Source organism: Diabrotica undecimpunctata, chromosome 3, assembly GCF_040954645.1.
Source record: "Diabrotica undecimpunctata isolate CICGRU chromosome 3, icDiaUnde3, whole genome shotgun sequence".
Classification (NCBI taxonomy): Eukaryota; Metazoa; Arthropoda; class Insecta; order Coleoptera; family Chrysomelidae; genus Diabrotica; species Diabrotica undecimpunctata.
Window position 1 is genome coordinate 66,586,868 of NC_092805.1, and position 22,686 is coordinate 66,609,553.

General features: G+C 32.1%; 1 protein-coding gene across 1 annotated transcript in view; it reads right to left on the minus strand.

Moving 5' to 3' along the window:
- Positions 1–22,686, minus strand: part of LOC140436875 (phenoloxidase-activating factor 3-like) — a 58,197-nt gene that overhangs the window by 7,480 nt on the left and 28,031 nt on the right. Inside the window, exons 2-3 of the mRNA XM_072526034.1 lie at positions 17,253–17,487; positions 11,111–11,292 (exon numbers count right to left, since the gene is read on the minus strand). Coding sequence (XP_072382135.1) covers positions 11,111–11,292; positions 17,253–17,487 — 417 coding nt within the window. The remainder of the gene's footprint in view (positions 1–11,110; positions 11,293–17,252; positions 17,488–22,686) is intronic.

Here is a 22,686-nt window from a genome sequence, read left to right on the forward strand (position 1 = left end):
ACTATGAGGTGATTTCATAATGTTTTCTGATAAGTAAATACAGAATAAAGTAATAAAATTAAGGAAAATGAACAAGTTTAACATGCTTCTTTAAAGAAATTTTTTATTTTCTTTTGCGTTTTCGTTTGACAACGATGTTTTGCAGCTATATTTCTTCATCGTTTATTTTGCAGAACGTCATGAGTTCGCCTCATTCGATTGTTCGACGAAACGTAAAGCAATCTGAAAAGGACACAACTTTATGCAATGACAACAAAAATTAAGAACCTAATCGTGTCCCTAACTAATTAGGCCTACTATATAAAATTCTTACCACAAGAACCATATCAATGATGTCCTGGTCGATGAATTCACTTTCTGAATCATCGGCTGCTAATCACTCACGTATCTCTTCTTGGTTAATTTCGTTACATCCCGGCAAATTTTTTATTAAAGGTTTAATTTCTTCTGTCGTTTTTTACCATTTTCTTCTTCAGGATCGTCAATAAGAATCCAATCAAAAGGTTTGTTCCAGCATTTTTCCAAAGGTTTGAGAATTTCGGGAACACTTTTGGATTCATTCGTCTCCTGTAATAACAGTTGTCTTAAGAATGCTCCTCTGTAATGTCTCTTGAATATTTCTATTACTCCCTGGTCTAACGACTGAATTAAGGTGACATTCGGTGGCAAAAATCTGACAACTGTCACTATTTTGTATATTTTGGGGGTGAGTTGGCGCATTGTCAACAAGCAACAATTCGTTGACGGGAAGGTTTTTTGATTTAAAAATGATTTTACACTTGGGACGAATTCATTTTCGAACCATTCTAAAAATAAAGTGGTCGACATCCATGAGCTTCTTCGGCTTCTATAAAAAACTGGAAGTGCTTTTTCGGAAATATCTTTTAGAGCTCTTGGTTTTTTTGATTTCCCAACACACATAGGCAGCAATCGGTGAGGGAAATTAATGGAATTGTTACGTTTTGCGATAAAAATTTACTTATTATTGACGAAATTATTGAAACTGTCAGCCGTTTCGGTTAAACGATGTTTCGGTTAAAAAGGTTTCGGTTAAGGGAGGTTTTACTGTATATATATATATATATATATATATATATATATATATATATATATATATATATATATAAATATATATATATATATATATATATATATATATAAATATATATATATATATATATATATATATATATATATATATATATATATATATATATATATATATATATATTATTGTGATATTTAAAGTCTTGGTGCGCCAAGCAATAATTAGCTAATTAATTTTTTTATTTTATTAAAATTATTTAAATGATATGATTATGACTCTATCACAATTTTTAATTCTTTTATCTCAGGGTTAAATTCGTGCTTCAATATCTATGCTATTACATGTGAAAGGTAAGGTCCAGAGAATACCGGAATAATAAAAAACACATATGATCTAACACTATATATTGAAATAAAAATAATGAAATAATTCACACTCAAAAGTTTTCAATAAACAAATCTCATATAAGGATTCTCAAAATTTTGTTCTCCGTACGTGAACAATCAAAATTAATGGTACAAACAATATTAATTGAAATCTCAAAATCCCAAACTATTCTAACTCTCCTAATCAAAATATTTATATCCTTTCTAAATTACGTGTAAAAATTGTGTTATCAATAAAAGAAAAAACTGCAGAAAACAAAAATATCTCTCTCTGATGATGAGTGGTCCAAATCCTTGTTCCTTGTAGACTGTATTATCTCCTCTCAACCGCCCCCTATGTAATCAGCAATCTTACAACAGATTGTTGCAAGTATATCGTGCTTAATGATCTCCTTCAAAAGCAACAATCATTTAAATTATGATAGCCTTTCTCCTCTCGATAAACTGAATCTCTCGTTGGCCCGAGTGAAAAATGACTCTTGGAATATCTCTTCTTTACGATAAACTGAATCTCTCGTTGGCCTGAACAGTGACTCTTGGAATATAAGTAGGAAAATATGACTTACAATATTTTGCTGCTTCAGCTTCTGTCAGATACACTAACTCCACAAAAACTCACTAACATTCAACACTACTGCTTGCTACTTCTCAGGAACTGCCAGAGAACAATCCCTGTTCGTCTTACAGATTTGGAAAACCAACTGATCATATCTTTTCTCTCTCCTCAATCTCGCTAAACTTTTTCCTACATACTTATCCCACCTTTTTCAATCTCCGCCAATTAAAACTCGTCACAATTCCCCCATTTTTTCATTTCGATAACAAACAAAATTTTACCTATAATTATAAAATTTCCTAAAACTTATTTACAAATAATATTTTCTATAATTCTTAAAAACTAACAAAAACCTCTTTCTAAAATCTCTTCTATTTGTCTCTAATCACTGCATTAATGTATTTTGGAAAACCCCGTTCAATTGTCTTTTTGTTTTCACTTAAAATTATGCGGGTCACTCAAATATAACAAAGAAATAATTTATGCAAAGCTTACATTTTGTTTAGTACAGGTAATTCAAGAAATTAATAACTCTCCTTCTTCGAAATGTTTGTTGGATATTATCCTACTTATCTGAATTATTTTAATGTTATTGAATTTTGAAATATTTTTAAACAAACCAATATTTTTCTCGATTTTACATATCATAACAATATATATAATATATATATATATATATATATATATATATATATATATATATATATATGTATATATATGTTTATATATATATATATAATATATATATATATATATATATATATATATATATATATATATATATATATATATATATATATATATATATATATATATATATATATTGTCTAGCAATTTTGGCTTTTTTCAACCTAACTTTTAACTTCTCTTTTATGATTTGTTTCTATTACTGGTTTTGAAAGGTTGGCTATGCGTTTGCCTATGTCTTCCGGTTTTGGGGCTGTAGAGTTTGCTGTAGCGTTATTTGTGCCAGAGTCTAGTTTCCTTAGAAGGTTTCATGCGGTGCGGCTACTGTGTGTGAAATTGAGATTTTCTAAAGTTTCCCTCCACCTTGGAGGGAAACTTTCTATATATAAGTCGTGTATGTTCGCTTAGTGCACCTTTGTAGGCTTGGCACCGTTGTCGGTTTTTTAATATTCTGGTTTTTTTTGTATATTTTTTTACTTCAAACATACATTTTAACCTCATCAGGTAAAATCATTGTATTTTGTATCATTTAAGTCAATAGATTTTGCCGATGTTAATACTTAAAATAGTATTTCGATACATAAATATCGATTGGTTTGGGTCAAGTTCATCACTTAACGATATTGAAACTACCTGCCAGCTAGTTGGGGTCAACAGGTTTTTTGTCTTCGTTCAGTTGTTATATTTATTCAACCTAGATATTTTTCCCAGAGAATTGTGTAGGGAAATATTTTTATTACATATTTCAATTTTCAATTTTTTTAATCGAAGCTATCAGTAAATAGTTTGAGATAATATGTTTTTATGGGATTAAGCCACAATTATTGGTTATGATTGTGATGATAATCACATTTGTAATTGAGTAATACTTGGCGTTTTTATTTCCATTCTAGAAATCATTCTCAAAAAACGTTTTTTGTACAAAATTTGTTTACACATTTTTACATAATTTGTACAATAAACAAGGTTTAATAGTAGAAATCGAAACGTTCAATATTAGTTAATTCAAAATGTAATTTTCATCTTAATCACGACCAATAATTGTGGCTTAATCACATAAAAAACTAATATTTAACTTAACCATGCCACAAGAAAGTAGTTCACAGAACCTCGCTAAATAGTTTAAAAATTTTTTTTATAGATATTTAAATTTTAATTAGTATGAGGGGTAGCTGATGAGAAATTGGTGAAGAGGTAAAGCTGATTTTGCTTTGTTTTTTTTTACCAATCTTAAAAAGTAACAGTAATGTTTGCTTATATAGCGTTTTTTATACATTCTAAAGAAAAATGATTGAAATAAAAGTTGTAGACCATAAAAAGTTTTTTTATTTTGAGAGATACCAAATTAAAATACATAAATAATTGACCAAGGTAAACCTAAACTCTAAAAAATTATGTTTGTGCGTTTGTAGTAATTTATAAATATTAATAACTTTGCTTGCTAACTATAACTGCTTAAGACCTAGGCTTAGTTTTGATAAATTGTCGCAATCCACGAGGGCACGCACCGCTAAATGGGATCATCTGCTCGTCGATAGAGTACTATCCCGGCATTCTTTCTAATCTGTCGCATATTCTCTTAACTTGATCCAACACTGGTTGTACTTTTCAAAGTGAATTCGTATTTCCTGACAAAGCTGAATCACTATCTACGACAGGAAATGCCGTACGTAAAATTTTAAATCTTTCTTTTGAAATTTCATTTGCAACTAAAGGCAAACGCATTTCGTCACGCCAGTACATGTATAATCATGGATAAGGGATACAACCCATAATGATATGTACCCCAATGAGTTTTTTTTTAATTCTGTTGCCTTAGTATTCAGCACACGACCAGTTTTTTGGAGGTGGTAAATATTAGTATACATAGCAGCATCCTCAAAAAAATCATCATCAAAATAATCTTTAAAATATTCTAGTGGTTTTCTGATGTTGATGTCTGTTGACTGTCTGTTTACTGAATAACTGTGATCTTTTTGAATAAATGATACTTGCCTCTAGAGCCTTCTTCGACTGATCACGCAGCTGTTCTGTTTTGATTCAGTAGGTTCTTGATTACTATTGTCTCCCAGTACAATAGCGTTTGGGTTATCAGAAGAACAAGAAGGTTCTTCGGTGTGAATAATACTTTTTAACGGTGTAGTACTTTCTATTACTTCTTTAAGGTCACCTATACTTTCTACTTCTGAATTTTCTCCATCGACAATAAGCTTACTAACTTATATGCTAACTCGACTTCTGCAACAATAAAAAATTAAATTAATTAAAAAAATTTTAAAAAGTGAATACGAGATGGACACACACGATCGTGCTTATTTACTTTTGATCAAGAAAATTTGCTCGTGAAAATAGATATTTTTATGTAATTGCTATTTGCATACATTATCTATTACTATTACTTACTACAAAGAGAAGTGAGAAATGGTACTTACTGCGACCACTGCCATTATTAAAATACACCGACATTTTTTCTCGCAGATAAACAACATTTAAAACTTTTAACAAAATTTTAACTGTCTATTATCGTGAAGATGCGATATTACACACACTATGATTCATGCACTATCATCTGGAGCTGCTATGATCCTAAAACGATCAGTTTCAAATGCGTAGGAATTTTTGAAATCAAAAGTCACGATCGTGTAGGGGCAGCCTGAAAGGGATATATATATATATATATATATATATATATATATATATATATATATATATATATATATATATATATATATATATATATATATATATACAGGGTGGTCCTTAAGTAATTGTACAAAAAGAAACCGCAGATTCTACACTTTAAAATATTACGATTTAAGCCAAATTGCTTTTATAAAATAAACAAAGATACAGGGTGTTAAAGTGGAAATTTAAAATTTTATTTTTCGCTATAACTTTCATGTTTGTTAACATTTATAAATAAAAATTTACAACTGATAGAAAGGTATACCTGTTAATAACTTCAAAACTTAACAGTTTTCGAGATAATCGCTTTTTACACATCAACTGCATAATTCTGATTTAACGCAATTACTCCAGTCAACGAAAGAAAAATAGACAAAAACATCAATACTTTTGAATTTTGTTATGAAATAGCTTTAATAAAGTTAATGGTTAACCAAATATTAAATAAAATTAATATATGAACAGGATAATTAATAATAGGATTTGACAAATAACAGAATAATATGATTTTACATCAAAAATTTTACGTTTTATACTAAATTAAAGCCATAATCAAAACATTTTATTTACAAACCAAATTAAAAAATAGTTTAACTAAATAATAATAAATTTTTTATCAAAGTAAGTGTTCGATATGTCCACCATTTTCTTTAATTCATTTGTCAATATGTTCCATAAAATATCGTCTCATATTAAATAGCATCATTGTTTCTAAAGAAACAAGAAATTGCTACAGTATTTATTATAAGTATTATAAGTATAATAATAAGTATTATTTTGTGATTTTTATGAATTAAATATTTATATTAATATCTCACCACAAGACCAAGTAATATGACTACCACGAACAATCCAACGTTCATGAAAGTTGTATTTAAGTATATTCTCACTGTCCTCTCTCTATAATGTGGTGATGTACCATCTTGCATAAACCACATATTTCGCCTTAAGTTTGATGACAATAATTCTTCCAATAAATCAATAAAATCATTTTATAAAAAATGTAAATAAATCACACCATTTAAATTACAAGGTAATTCGCACGTCCGTAAAAAATAATTACAAATGGTTCCAAACCATACGTTTATTTAAAATTCATGTCTAAAATGCGTGTCGTGGTAACGAAAATGGTGGACATATCGAACACTTACTTTGACAAAAGTTTAATGTTATTTATTTTAACTATTTCTTAATTTGGTTTGTAAATAAAATGTTTTGATTATGACTTTAATTTAATACAAAAAGTAAAATTTTTGATGTAAAATCCAATTATTCTATTATTTTGTGAAATCCTATTATTAATTATCCTGGTGATATATTTATATTATTTAATATTTCGTTAACTAATAACTTTATTAAAGATAGTTTATACAAAAATTGAGAAGTATTGATGTTTTTCTCTAATTTTCTTTCGTTGCCTGGAGTAATTGCGTTAAATCAGAATTATGCAGTTGATTTTTAAAATGCAATTATCTCGAAAACTGTTGAGTTTTGAAATTATTAACAAGTATACCTTTTTTTGTTAAAATAATGTATCTTTATTATGTTTTATTACAAATACCGGTAACTTAAAGAGCAAAAAAGTTAAGTGCAAATTAATGCCACATATGTGACATATGTGGCGCCCTCTAGCAGCTACATTAAAGTATGCATCAAATTATAATTCCTAATATTAAATAGTACCCAGTTGTAAATTTTTATACATAAATGTTCACGAACCAATGGATATCGACGCGGTTCAACCCGGAAGACTGGTGAGTTTAATATTAATTTTTATAATAGTAATAATCTTAGCTCTAGGTTTAATTGTAATAACCGCGGAAATCTTTCCGAACATATATATATATATATATATATATATATATATATATATATATATATATATATATATATATATATATATATATATATATATAATAAACCTAAAGCTAATATTAATAATTAATATTAAACTTAACAAGCTTGCGGGTTGAACCGTGTCGATTATCACTGCACCTAGCTTTTGACATCCTCTCTGATGGCCAGGACTTTTAATGGCTGATAGGGAACGTTTCTGTATATATGCAGGACAGGTAAGAATAAGGTCTAACCAAATAAGTACCCACGGATCAACTCAGGGCATGACATAGGGCAGCAGGTATGTCATTATTGCACTGGGGCTGTACGATCCATACCGGTCTAGTGCAAATTACTCACAGGCGACGACTACACCTTAGTTTAACCGGCTGTTAGACTGCGATCAGGCAGGCAACGGGAAACCACCTGATTATCTTCTCAGAGAGCGTTATGAAATGACTACTAAGCAAGAAAATTTTGTGCTCTGCAATCCGGCTAGCAACCGGCGCCATATCGATCCGGGGTCGAATGGTGTGAAATAACGGGCGACCGGGCAGATGATTGTGGACCACCAGGCAATATCTGCGAAATGAAATACTGGAAGGTAAAACTTAACATTACGCAAAAAACAACGCATCGCAACATCGAATTTTGCGTGCTAGGTAAATTGTATATATTAGAAAAAGAACTGATCAAAAAGAATATAGATATCTCTGGGATATCTAAGACACACTGGAAAGGCCAAGGACACTGGGAGGCCACTCACTACAATGTTTTCATGTCAGAAGCTAAAAAATCAGGACAAAAAGGCGTAGCAATTATAATTTAAAAAAGTTGGGCAAAATATGCACATAAATCCCTCCAGTAAATGATCAAATGATCAAAATAACTTTAAACGCTAAACCAGCCAAAATGCATATTATACAGATATATATATATATATATATATATATATATATATATATATATATATATATATATATATATATATATATATATACTAACATCCACATAAGATACAGTAGAAGAACCATACTACCTGATACATGAAATCACCTTTAACATTCCTAAAAAAGAGCCAATGATAATAATGGGAGATTGGAATGCAAAAATAGGAAAAACTAAAGTAGATGACCATTTAAAAAGAACGATAGGTGAGCATGACTTAGGCAAGCGAAATGAACGAGATGAACGGCTCCTTCAGTTTGCCATCGGTATCTTAGTATTTTTGAGAGAAAAATTCTATTTTCTTTTTTCTCTTTCTTTCCAAAAGATTTTTGGGGCCGTAAATGGAAATGGGCTATAGCGTCGAAGATACAACTTTCAACTATATCAGTTATACATCGATCCAGATGGGCTGGACACATTGCTAGGATGTCAGATCACGAATACACGAAGAGATTAACATTTTCAGAACCACAGGGCACAAGAAGCAGAGGACGACCCAGGCCTTCGATACTGTGACATGGGATACAATGTGGCATATACTTAGAGAAATGGGTACGCCAGAACATCTAGTCTATTTATGACAAAAACTATATTTAAATAATGCTGCTAATGTAAGAGTTAATAATGAGGTTTCGAAAAATTTTAAATCTGGAGTTAGACAGCATGCATAATATTTCCTATTCTATTCAATATAGTGAACCTATTATGCGTCAAGGTTTTGAGGAATGGCAAGGTGGAGCAACGATAGGAGGAAGAAAAATCAAAAGCCTACGTTAGGCTGATAACACTGTTATATTGGGGTCATCACCAGAAGAACTGAAAAGAATTATGAATAGGCTAGACATGGTGAGTACGGAATATGGTTTAAAAATAAATTTGCAGAAAACCAAAGTGATCATTATCGATAGAATCAGAAACAACCAAGCAGAGATAAGAAACATGGCAGGTTACGAAGTGGTCAGGCCATTTAATTTCTTAGGCTCCGTTATTACTAATAGTGAAGAATGCGAAGACGAGATCCGTCGACGCATCACAATGGCCAGATCGGCAACAGCCAAACTCACAAAAATTTGGAAGAACACTGTCATCTCAAAAAACATAAAATTACGCCTTGTTCGAGCATTGATATTTCCTATCGCCACCTATGCTTCAGAAACGTGGACAATAAAAAAGCTGATTCAAAGCGTATAATGGCATTTGAAATGTGGATCTACCGTAGAATGTTGTGCATATCATGGACCCCCTATCGCACAAATAACTCAATTCTAGCAGAACTTAACATAAAAACTAGAGTCATCACAAGTATAAACCAAAACATACTGAGATATTTTTGACATATAAGTAGAAGAAGAGAAGGCATAGAGCGAATGATAGTTGAAGGTAACGTAGCGGGTAAAAGATCTAGAGCAAGATCTCCAGTACGATGGTACGATAGTTGGACCAAATAAAGGACATGGCTGGTTACTTATTCTTGAAGCAAAATAACATGCACACGAAAGAGATAATTGGACAGAAATAGTCAAACGAATTACATAACGCCACTACATCCTTACGAAGGAGAAAAAAAAGACTATATATAGTATATACAGTGTGTCCAATTTAGTCGGCGTCATAGGGAATCTTTTTTATTATTAAATTTATGAAAAAAAGTTGTGTTGTTTTGGTAGATATTTTCGATCGTTTTGATTATTCCTATAGGTATCTCTCTTACGTACAATAAGTGGATAACGTTCTTTAATTTGACATGGTCAAATGCCTTCTTAAGATTCACGAAACAGATATACCGGTTTGTTGTATTTTAATGATTTCTCTTGCACTTGCCTCATTATAAATGTAGCGCCGGTGCATGTTATTAATTAAATAAAACCTTGTTGTTCGTTTGCTAGTGTTATAATTTTATTCAGTTTATTCATCACGTTGGTTGTTAATTTTATTGTTATGTTTAATAAATTAATTCCTCTGTAATTTTCCGGGTCCGATTTGTCTCCCTTTTTGAAGAGAGGTATTAGGATGCTTGATCTCCATTCTTGAGGAATTCTGTTTTGTTCTATTATTTTTTAGATTAGTTTTAATAGTTGTTTGGTCAGATCTGGTCCTCCGTACTTTGGAAGTTCGTTCGGTATTCTGTCCTCCCCTGGTGATTTTCAATTTTTTAATTTCCTTAATGCTTCCTTTACCTCTTCCTCCTCTATAGTTATTTCTTCGTTTGTCGTCACCTCTAATCTTGGTGGTTCATTATCGTCACATTTAGCAAATAGGGATCGATAGTAGTGTACCCATGTTTCCTCCTGAGTGTATTTCGTTTTTATTAGTTCGTTCATCTCTTTTCGTTGTTCTTTGATCATTCTCCATATTTCTTTTTGTATTCCGTAGAAGTCGTGTTTCATCTCTTTTGAGAAGCTGCTAGTGTTCCCTTTTTATTTGTCTAACCCAAGTATTAGTTTCATTTCTGATTCGTTTATAGTGGTTATATGTCTGTTGTGTTTGTTGTGTTCTATATTTTAAAGTTCTTTATCGTTCGTTCTCTATCGTTTAAGAGTAATGTACCTTTATGTTTCACAATATCAAAAATTGTTATTATGAAAAGTTATTTGGAATTAAAAACTATGTTTTAATATACAATTACATCCTTCTAACTGAGAAAAAATTTTTTGCAAAATTTTCCCAAATTTCCGATACCCTACATCACTTTTATTTATCATAATAATTGATAAATCTTTTATTATTAATTTTACACAAAAAAGGTATTTTATAGAAAAATGTCTAAATACATTAAAACCTAAAATTTTACCATCAGACTAACTTCGAGTATTGGGCTTTTATAATATTCTTGCAGTAATATTCTAAGACGAACAAACTTTCTCTTTATCTGTAATTTCTTTTAAATTTATCCTAGGAGATAGGTGAGAAACACAATAATCTGGATAAATACGTAGAGCGAGAATCTTGATTTCTGATACTTACCATTAAGAACAGCTTCGTTTTTAAGTTTGATTAGTGCGACATCATTCTGTAAGGTTTTTATATTCCAGTCTGGGTGGCCTTTATACCATAAAATGTCAATGTCTTGATAGGGAGGTGCACATCCAAAATCATCACAATCCAAATAAGTTCGTAAATCATACTCTCCAATTCGAACACTTTTTCTAAAAATATTCCATGGACATATAATTAAACAAGCTCTTAATATTTCTTAATGAAAATTTAAAAATACACAGTTTTCTTAAATAATGCAAACTTTACAAAGAGTGTAAAACACAAGCGACTTTACAGCGACGAAAAAAACCACGTGTTTGTTTATATACAATTTGGAAAATATAAAACTTACAATAAATAAATGAAAGAAATAAATAAATAAATGTAAAGTTTTCAACATAAATAGAAACAATAAAAGACGTTTGTAATAAACACAATAAATGCAGCTATATACTATTTAACCCTCGGACGGGCGCACTTTTAAAAATCACGTAAGCGGGCGCGCGGCAGCACTTTATGACGCAAGCAGAAAAGCCAGTAAATTAAATTTAAAAGATACATATTTATTCTTAATAAAAAGTTCTAAATAATTATAAACTTGAGATAGTTTAATCAGATCATTTATTTAAATAAGTATAAAAATAAAATATTATTTTACAACATAGTAAATCGTATTTCTAGAAAAGAATATATTTTCTTAATATTCCTATTTTTTCCCTTAAGTAAGAACCTACATAATTTTTGCAGGTGGTAGTATTAATGTTATGCCACTTTGTCATCTTTGGCAATGTAGAATAAATAAATAATCAAACTCTTGGATTTCCATACAATCCCGAATTTGGAAATTTTCGTCTCCCTATAGTTCGCCCTTATATAATTTCTTTAACCTCAACTTTCATTTAATCGCTTAAGTCCACTGTATGCTTGACTACGAGAAAGCATTCGATACCATAAGCCATCAGAAAATGTTAAAAGTACAGCTACCACAATTAGCGTAAGACTATCTGAACAACAAACAAATAAATTCTGTATACAGCGAGGAGTACGGCAAGGAGACACAGTCTCTCCAAAGCTATTCACGACGCTTTTAGAACATACTTGTAAGAAACCACATGGGCACTAAACGAGCATGATATCAACATAAATGGAGAGTAGCTCAGTCATTTGAGACTTGCAGATGACATCGTCCTTATAGCCGATCGTATGGATGATGCGATAATAATGTTTGAAAAATTATAACTCGCTTCCTTTGAGCTCGGACTAAAGATTAATATTAACAAGACGCAAATAACGACTAATCTGGTGATAAATCGGAATATTGCTGTTTATAGAAGGGATATTATGTAGACTACATCGTATAAGTACCTAGAACATGAAATTAGCTTGGGCTGAGATAACCAGACATGTGAGCTTCCACGTCGCATAGGATTAGCCTGGGCAGCGTTTGATAAATTAAACTATGTATTTAAATCGGACCTACCTATATGCTTCAAAAGGAAAATCTTTAATCAATGTGTGTTATCTGTACTCACTTATGGAGCGGAAACATTAACACCCACAAAAAAGGTAGTTAATAAGATTCGCGTGACTCAGATGGCTATGGAGCGCCAGATATTGGGTGTCTCTTTAGGAGACCGAATCCCAAACGAAGAAATACGTCGTAGAACAAAAACAACAGACGCTATCGAAAAAATCGCGTCGTTAAAATGGAATTGGGCAGGACCCGTCGCCAGATTATCAGACAACCAATGGACAAAACGTAATTTTAGAGTGAAGACCAAGGCAAGAAGCAATACGGAGCAGAGGACGCCCACCAACTAGATGAACTGACGACCTGAAGCGTGTTAGCAATAACTAGATGCAAGCCGCACAAGACAGAGACAGATGGAAAGAGCTGAGGGAGACCTATGTCCAGCAGTGGACGCATACAGGTTGATGATGATGCTCGACATTGAACTATGTGACCGTCAAATATTTCTTAGAATTTTTATACCTAGAATTTTTTTCTTACAATTAATACTTTATTACAACTATCCCTAAGATCTTAGACTACCTTTTATCAAAAAACATTTTGACTAAATACAATGTAATGAAAACATAAAATTGAAAACAAATTTTACTTACATGATCGGGCGCTCTTCGGCACGGAATGCTGTAAATTCAACACCTATTAAAATCCGTAAACTAATTTTCGAAACCAAATTCAGAATTTCGCTTTAATCTGTACCTTCTAAGAATTGCAAGGCAAAACAGACGTTGATAAAGATGTTATTAGAAACATGGGGAATCTAAAAATTGCATTCCACAACAGATCTCCTCAACTAAGCAAAATTCTTAGCGAATTGGTTTCTAGTACTCGTACAGAGTATATCGGAATAAAAAGGAAAAGGCAGTCAAGATTTGATTTCACGTACAGGGCGCTTGCGCATCCGCTTATACGTATTTCGGCCTAATAGGCCTTATCACTGCGTCACTGCGAAAGCCGTTCCGATGAAGCCTGTTAGGCCAAAATACGTATAGTATACGTATACGGAAGGCAATAGTAAACGCGGCAAAGACTCACGAAGAGTTGTAGCGCCATTGATGATGATGTTGCGCGGGCGCCCTGTACGTGAAATCAAATTTTGACTGTCGTTTTCTTTTTATTCCAATATACTCTGTACGAGTACTAGAAACCACTTCGCTAAGAATTTTGGATAGTTGAGGAGATATGTTGTGGAATAAAATTTTTAGATTCCCCATGTCTCTAATAACAACTTTATCAACGTCTGTTTTTCCTTGCAATTATTAGAAGGTACAGATTAAAGCGAAATTCTGAATTTGGTTTCGATAATTAGTTTACGGATTTTATTATCAGATGTCGCTATTTGCGTCTATACGAAGCCATGTTAGAGTTGCTTCTTAAGAGAGAAAAGATATATTTTCACGTTCAGAGCGACTGCGAAATCCGTTCTGTTGAGGCCTATTAGGCCGAAACACGTATGAGCGGATGCGCAGGCGCCCTGTACGTAAAATCAAATCTTGACTGTCTTCTCTTTTTCAACACCTATTACTTCAGCGTTTTACTGTGTTCCTCTGGGATAGGTGTTTATATGTATGTTATTTAGAAAGCATAAATGATGTATCCCCGATATATTATTGACTTAATAATAGTGGTATTTTTCTTTTATTAACTTCCTCTTTTAAAATGGGTAACCAGATCCGATTGCATTCTGCCGAGAAATATGCGACATAATTGGTCTTATTTAGCACAATTAGAGCCGCTTTTTTGATTTTTTTCTTTTTATTATCTGTTTCTTTTAGGACTATACTAGAATTGCTCCTTCGAATGCTATGTTCATTTTCCCACGAGTGTTTACATGTTTGGGATCTATCAAATTCTCAATTTTTAATAAAAGATCGATGTTCATTTATTCTACATATTTAATGGACTTGATGTTTCACCTAAATAAAACTGATCGCATTCACAAGGTATTTTATAAATACAATTCTTTGCTCCTTTTTGTTTATTGTCAGGTTTAGTTTTAGATAAAGTAGATCTCAATGCGTTTGTTGTTTTAAATGTTGTTGAAATGTTGAATTTATTTTGTTTTTTTTTTCAGTTTTTCTGATAATCCTTTTATGTATGGTATTGGTAGTTTCCTCGTATTATTCCTTGTGTATGCTGTAGGATCTCGTTCTAAGTTGTTCTGTTCTATTCGGTCGACTGTTAAAAATTCCTTATTTATAAACGATATCTTTTAATAAAACAGATGTTAACAAATATGTTTTTCCTCTAAGAACGAATTTTTGTTAGAACAGGTACTTTTGGCTCTATCGGTTAAGTATCTAATGATTCCCTTTTTTAATATATCATTTAGGGATGTGTCCGACACCTCTGATTCATGAGGCCATATTGAGAATACATCATCTACATATCTTCACCATACTGTGGGTTTTAAATTTTGTTTAGAAATAATATTTGTTTCAAAATCTTCCATAAATATATCAGCTAATAATGGAGATCAACTAGAGCCCGTTGCTAGACTCAAATTTTTGTTGATAGAATTCATTATTTAGTTGAAAATAGGTATTATCACTACATAATGTCAATAATTCTATTATAGCTGATATATTTAGTCTTGTTCTAATTACCAATATATCGCCACTTTCTAATTTTGTCGTGATTATATTCAAAGTCTTATCTAATGGTACATTTGTAAATAAACTATTTATGTCAAAACTTTCTAAAAAAACTATATTTTTCTGACGGATATTCTCAAGTTAAAGTTGATTTCATGTAATCGAATGAACTATCTTACAATAAAGTCGTATCAGGAACGCAACTCAGCAATATTGGCAATATAATTTTAGAGTATACTTTACAATGCATAATATATGTCTGAATTGTTAATATAAATGAGTCAGTTAAATTTAAATATTAGAAGAATTTTTCATCATTTAAGAAAAAACAAAATTTATTTAAATTATTAATGTTAAATGTTAAATCAATAAATTTATGTTAAACTTTAATTCTGGCTTATTCCTATTAAAACAGTAATTAATTATATATTATACATATGCACAATTATATTTTATGTCTGAACTATTAGGTGGTTTTACACTATTTAAAAATTCACGACAAGGAAATAACAAAGTGATGGAAATTTATTTGATCTAACAATAAAACACTGAAAACTTGAAAACTTTTGTTTTCAACACTTTCACAAAATTTATTTTAAATTTTCGTCACTACAGCTGTTTCGGCCAGAGTGCCTTTCTCAAGTGATCTATTTTTAGTATGTGTCTACACTTAATATAGTCTTTAACTGAATAAGTAGTTGAGGAGGGGAGATCTGTTTGTCTTAAGTTGATCATTCAGAATTATGTCTGTATTTTATAATTTGTTGATTTCCATAGATTCTAATAAAGATAGTTTAAGGCCTTTATTTTGAATGAGAAGAATTTAAAATTCGTCATTAAAAGAATGATTATGGTCTAGAAGGTGAAGTGCATACGTAGAGTCTGTTTTGCATTGAAAGCCCTTTTATGTTCTACTATATGTTTGATAAAAGTTCTACCAGTTTGACTGATGTAAGTTTTTGTGGCAGTCGTCACATTTTAGTTTGTATACACCGATGTCTAATTGCTGTTTCTTTTGGCTTTTGTTGTTCTTAATATATTAGCCTAAGTTGTTGTTTGTTCTTAAAGCTGGTGTTATTCGTTTCTTTTTATGTGTTGGGCTATTTTTGTTGATATCTTGCCAGTATATGTAATCGAGCAGAATGTACTGGATTTTTACTCTGTTAGTGGAAATACTAATTTCGGGGCTTTCTTATGTAGTTTTTGATTTAAAATTTTATTTATTGTGTGTTCGTTGTACCCATTGTTTACTGCTATTTGCTTATTCCGTTCTATCTCGAAGTTATTTTTTGACATGGGAATTTCTATTAATCTGTGTAAGATGTTATGGTACGCAGTGAATTTATGTTGCGTAGGATGGGATGATGAAGTGTATATAGTCGTGTCAGTATGGGTAGGTTTAATTTATGGATTGATTCTGTTCTGTTTTTATTGTGAATTCAATAGATAAAACAGGCGGATATATTGGGTATGAAGTTATTCGTTTAGTTTTTGTCATATTTCTATAATATCTATTACAGGACAATATTAAATATTAATAGAAATCCGAAGATATCTTAAGTTTGAAATCGATTCAAAAAAATGAAAATTCTTTGCTATCGACAATTTGCAAATGCCAACAGACGATAAATGAACTGACTATCTAGACAGAAACCCTTTGTATAGATAAAGTGACGTGTTATGGTACGAAAAATTTAGATTCCACTTGTAAGTTAATGTATCGTTTGTTTGCTTTGCAAATTGTAGAAAGCACAGATTTAGCATTTTGCTGAATATAAAAAAAATATTTTGTTTCATTCAGAAAGCTTACCACAAGTTCTCTCTGAGAATTTCAAAAGGATAAAACACGTATAAGGGAATGATGCTGCTCTGTATTGAAATTAAATCTTATTTGTCTTTCGCATTATATTAAATATTTTAAATATAATTATACATAAGATGTAATAATATAGTTTAAAAATGTGCAAAAAAACTCGTTATTAGCTTAGTAGCATAATATCTTACTCACATCGTTACGTTTTCACCACAATGTGCTGCGGTTAAAACATGTCTAGTACTTATCAATCCTCCACCACAGTTATAACCACCCAATGATCCTGAGTACGCTTTTATTCGTACCAGCCATGGAAATTGCCCAAGTTCTGCATCCTGGCCACCGAAAATCCTAAACTGCGTCTCTCTGGCTCGACCACACTCTTTAGGAAGCAAGTTCCATTTCGGATGACTGTCTATATCCTTAGGCACTTAAAAGGTAATTTTAAATAACATTATTATATTAAATAACTATCTACAAAATAATGCAATTTAATAAGGAAAAGCAAAACAAGAAAAACTAAGGAGAATTGGAGACAAAACATTAAAAGTAAAATTCAATATAAGCAAATATAAAATAAAGCAAATATTTATTATTTAAATATTTAATTTAATATATTACAATTTTTTTACAAATTTACAACCTAGCCTTTTGCGGTCGTTGTTATGAAATACCTACATGCCATGATACAACTCGTATAAATTTACTAACAATTCTGCCGACAGGTCGCCTGACATATTATACATGAAAATCGTAAAACAGGGATTTAGTCATTGGCTTCTCTAGTATGCCGTAAATATAAAGTCTTTAACTCGTTAACCATTCAATAAATGAAAATTTTAAAGCAATATTTGAATTGTTCGGTAGATTTCGGTTGAGAATCACCCATAACGGTTTTCCGGCAAATCCTGGTACTGGTAATCATTTGAAATGCATTTATGTTTGACCTTGCGCGTAGTACCTCCTCCTCCTCAATCCTAATCCCTTATCGGATGTGGTGACACCATCAGGTCTTTACAGTTTTTTCACCATTTCTCTCCATCCTTCTCTGTCCTGGGCTAGTTGTTCGGCTTCATGTAACCCTTGGTTAATCAGTATTTTTGTTTGATTTACCCAACGGCTTGGAGATATTCCCCTAGGTCTCTTACCTTAAACTCTACCCTCGACTATCAGTTTTTTCATCGTACCTGTTCTTCTAGCAATGTGTCCAAAATACTGCAAATATCTCTGTTGTACTTGTTTAAGCAATCTATTCTTTACTTGAAGTTGTTCCAATATCGATACGTTAGTGCGATGATCAATCCAGGATATTCTCAACATGCGGCGGTATACCCACATTTCAAAAGCGTCCAGTTTATTTTTATCCGCTTTCTTTAAGTTCCACTTTTCGGATGCATATGTCGCTATGGGAAAAATGAGCGCCCTTATCAGCCTTAGTTTTGTGTGTATTGTTCTGAAGCTATTTTCTTGTGGCATTTTAAACTAATTACTATTTAAATGGGAATAAGCCACAATTAAAGGTTAAAGTACGTTTATTGACGTTTCAATTTCCACTTCGGAAATCGTTCTCAAAATACAAACATTAGTAAATTAAACAATTTTTTTTTAAATAAAAAAAACTAAATTTGTTTAATTTACTAATGTTTGTATTTTGAGAACGATTTCCGAAGTGGAAATTGAAACGTCAATAAACGTACTTTAACCTTTAATTGTGGCTTATTCCCATTTAAATAGTAATTACTTTGTGTGTATTGTTATGCTAGAATTTTGCCAAATTGCTACCAGTTTCGTCATAGCTGTTCTAGCAATAGTCAACCTTCTACGTATCCCTCTGTCACACCCTCCGTCATTTGTTATTAGGGACCCCAGGTATATGAAACTATTTACTACTTCAAAGCCCCCAATTTCTTTAATGTGTTGAAGATTATTCCGAGCTCTGTCTACTATCATGATCTTTGTCTTACTCCTATTTAGCTGTAGTCCATATCTTTTGCTTTTTTCCTCCAGATGTTTCATTATGTCTTCCATTTCTTCTTGATTTACTTTGATAAAATGAAAGGCAGATATAGAGCACAGTTTTCTTAATTTATTCTTGCCCAAGTATTTTCGCTATATAAAGCATCATCAGGGGCATCTGAAATAACCCAAAAACGTTTTTTTAAATGAAGAAGTTGATAAACTTCAATAAAAAAACTCGAAGTTAATGGATGATAAAAGTTTTTTTGTGATTAACGTTTTAGACGTTTTATCCAAAGATGAAAAAATGACGGAACTGGAGGAAGAACTCAGACATGTGAAATGGGATATTATAGGAATTAGCGAAGTCAAAAGAAGAGGTGAAGATCAGGTCAAACTAAAATCAGGCAACATATTCCACTATAATGGGGAAACAGAATCGACAACTGGAGGAGTAGGTTTATTAGTACACAAAAAATTACAGAAAATGATACAGAGCATTGGCTGCATTTCCCCAAGAGTTATGTATATAAATCTAAGACTAAATAAGAGATACAATCTGAAAATAATCCAGGTATACGCCCCCACCAGCGATTACGAAGATGAGATTGTTGAAGCCTTCTATGAGGAAATCGAAAGAGCAAAAAAGCAGGAACCGGCCCATTACAATCTGATAGTGGGAGATTTTAACGGGAAACTCGGAAGGAAAAAGGACGAACAAGAAGTAGCAATCGGAGATTTTGGAATCGGAGTAAGAAACGAAAGAGGCGAAATACTTACCAACTTTCTACTGCAACACAAACTGTATGCAATGAACACCTTTTTTTAAGAAGAAACAGAGTAGAAAATGGACGTGGGTTAGTCCAGATGGAAGAACTAAGAGCGAATATGATTATATAATAACAGACAAAAAGCAAATTATTCAAGATGTCACTGTACTTAATAAACTATCAGTAGGAAGCGACCATAGACCAGTAAGAGCTAGAATAACGATAAACCTACAAAAAGAAAGAGCAAAGATGATAAACAGTGGCAAACGCATAGTTTGGAATTCACCAAATCAAGAAAAATTACACCAAAAGTGAAAAGATTAGCAAAGACACAAAAGCTCTCATGGAAATACGACGAAACCTAAGCGAGAAAGAAAAGGGAAACAAAGAAGAATATAGAAAACTAAATAAAAGAATTTCAGCGGATATTAGAAGAGATATAAGAAGATATAATACTAATGTAATTACTCAAACAGTAGAAAAGAACAAAGGTTTAAAGATAATGAAAAGAGAACTCACACAAAGTAAAAAAGAAATATACAAGCTAGAAGATAAAGACGGAAAGGCAACAACAGATAAACAAAACATTCTGAAAATAACTAGAGAGTTTTATAAAGACCTCTATACCAGCCAAAGATCACAAGAAAATTTACCGACACGAGTAAAGACTCTCATAAATCAGGGATCGGAAATACTTTTACCCATTACTGTGTCAGAAGTAAGATCAGCTTTAAAGGAAATGAAGAACCATCGATCGCCTGGTGACGATGGACTCGTTATTAAGGCAATAAAAGCATTAGGAGAAATTCTATTAAAATCAGTAAGCGAACTGTTTAATAAATGCTTACATGCGGGTACGATTCCTAAAGACTGGAACAATGCAGTGATAGTCTTGTTACACAAAAAAGGTGATATTACTAAATTAGAAAATTATAGACCCATCAGCCTCTTGACACATATGTATAAACTCTTTATGAAAATCTTAACAAAGAGACTAACACCTAAACTTGATTTCTATCAGCCCAAAGAACAGGCAGGCTTTAGGAGAGGATATGGCACAAATGACCATTTGCACACCATAAAGATCTTAATTGAAAAATGCATCGAGTACAACATACCACTGGTTCTTGCATTTGTCGATTACGAGAAGGCTTTTGATACTGTAGAGTTTGAAACCGTACTGGAAGCCCTAAATCAAAGCCGAATAGATTACAGGTACACGTCACTAATCAAAAACATCTACAAAAACGCTACATCAAGTATACGACTACACGAAGACACAGAAAAATTCAGCTTAGGTCGAGGAGTAAGACAAGGAGACAATATTTCACCAAAATTGTTCACGGCAGCTCTAGAGTCAATATTTAAGAACACCCAATGGCAAGATATGGGCATCAATATAGATGGAGAAAGAATAAATCATCTGAGGTTTGCAGATGATGTCGTATTAATCGCAGATAACTTACAGGATACGGTTTCTATGCTACATTCGCTTAAAAGTCTGTCTGAAAGAGCAGGATTAAAGATAAACTTTGAGAAAACTAAACTTATGACAAATCTCGTAATGAGTGGAAATATAACCATCGACAATAATACCATACAACAAACAGACACTTACAAATATCTGGGACACGAGATCAAAATAAACAGAGACAATCAAACAAATGAAATACAGAGGCGAATAGGCCTGACATGGGCAGCATTTGGCAAACTAAGCCATATTCTAAAAAGTTCAATTCCCATGTGTCTCAAGCGAAAAGTTTATAACCAATGTGTTTTGCCTGTACAAACTTATGGAGCAGAGACTTTAACACTAACGCAGAAATCTGCGAATAAACTAAGAGTTACACAACGAGCCATGGAACGTGCAATGCTGAATGTGAGCCTCCGAGACCACATAACAAACCGACAAATCAGGCAAAGATCAGGAGTTCAAGACGTCATCGAAAGAACCACGAGACTTAAGTGGAACTGGGCAGGACACTTAGCCAGAACACAAGATGGACGATGGACAAGACGAATTATGGAATGGAGGCCCAGAAATTATAAAAGAAGCCGAGGACGACCACCGACTAGATGAACCGACGACATAAAAAGAGTAGCGGGAAACTGGCTACAAGCGGCCCAGTGTAGAGAACACTGGAAAGAACTGAGGGAGGCCTATGTCCAGCAGTGGACGGGATTGGCTGATTGATGATGAACGTTTTAGACTTACTTCGTCAATTTTGAGTTATCCAACAAGTGCAGAATGTAATAAACATAACATTAAACATAAAACTGTACAAACACTACACTAAACAAGGACAAACAGTTTAAAATTATTTAAAAATTGGTCGAAGCTACATTCTTGTCGGCAACACGAGAGAGAGAATGGTATAAACGGAAATGTTAAGGTGACATATGACAGCTTGTATGGGCAGTCACAATCATGGAAGTGTGATCTGCACATATTAAAGTTCTATGTAAGTAAGCATTGACGTCCAACTAACATTACTATAGGAAATCAACTGATGAAATATGACATATAGAATATTTTAATTTAACTAGATTGCATAATCCAGATCTCACACTTACACCTGTCTATAATAAGTAAGTTGATAGTTTGAGAGCAAATGAAGTGGACATACAGTGTGAATGCAAGAAATAGACTAAACAATCTATTAGACAGTGGGTGGTTGACTACAATAAAATGGTCTACCAAGCACTATCAATACTGTAAAAAGAGAGAAGAAATCTGACTATGAAATTAAAATACTAAAAATTAAAACAAAATTGAAAGCAGTATATAAATGGCTCAGTGCTGGGAGGATTTGCAATTGAGCTGGATACTCTAAGAGAAGGTTTGACAAACAATGCTGATATTGAACAATATTTGAGAAATTCTTGCATTAGCTTACTTCAAC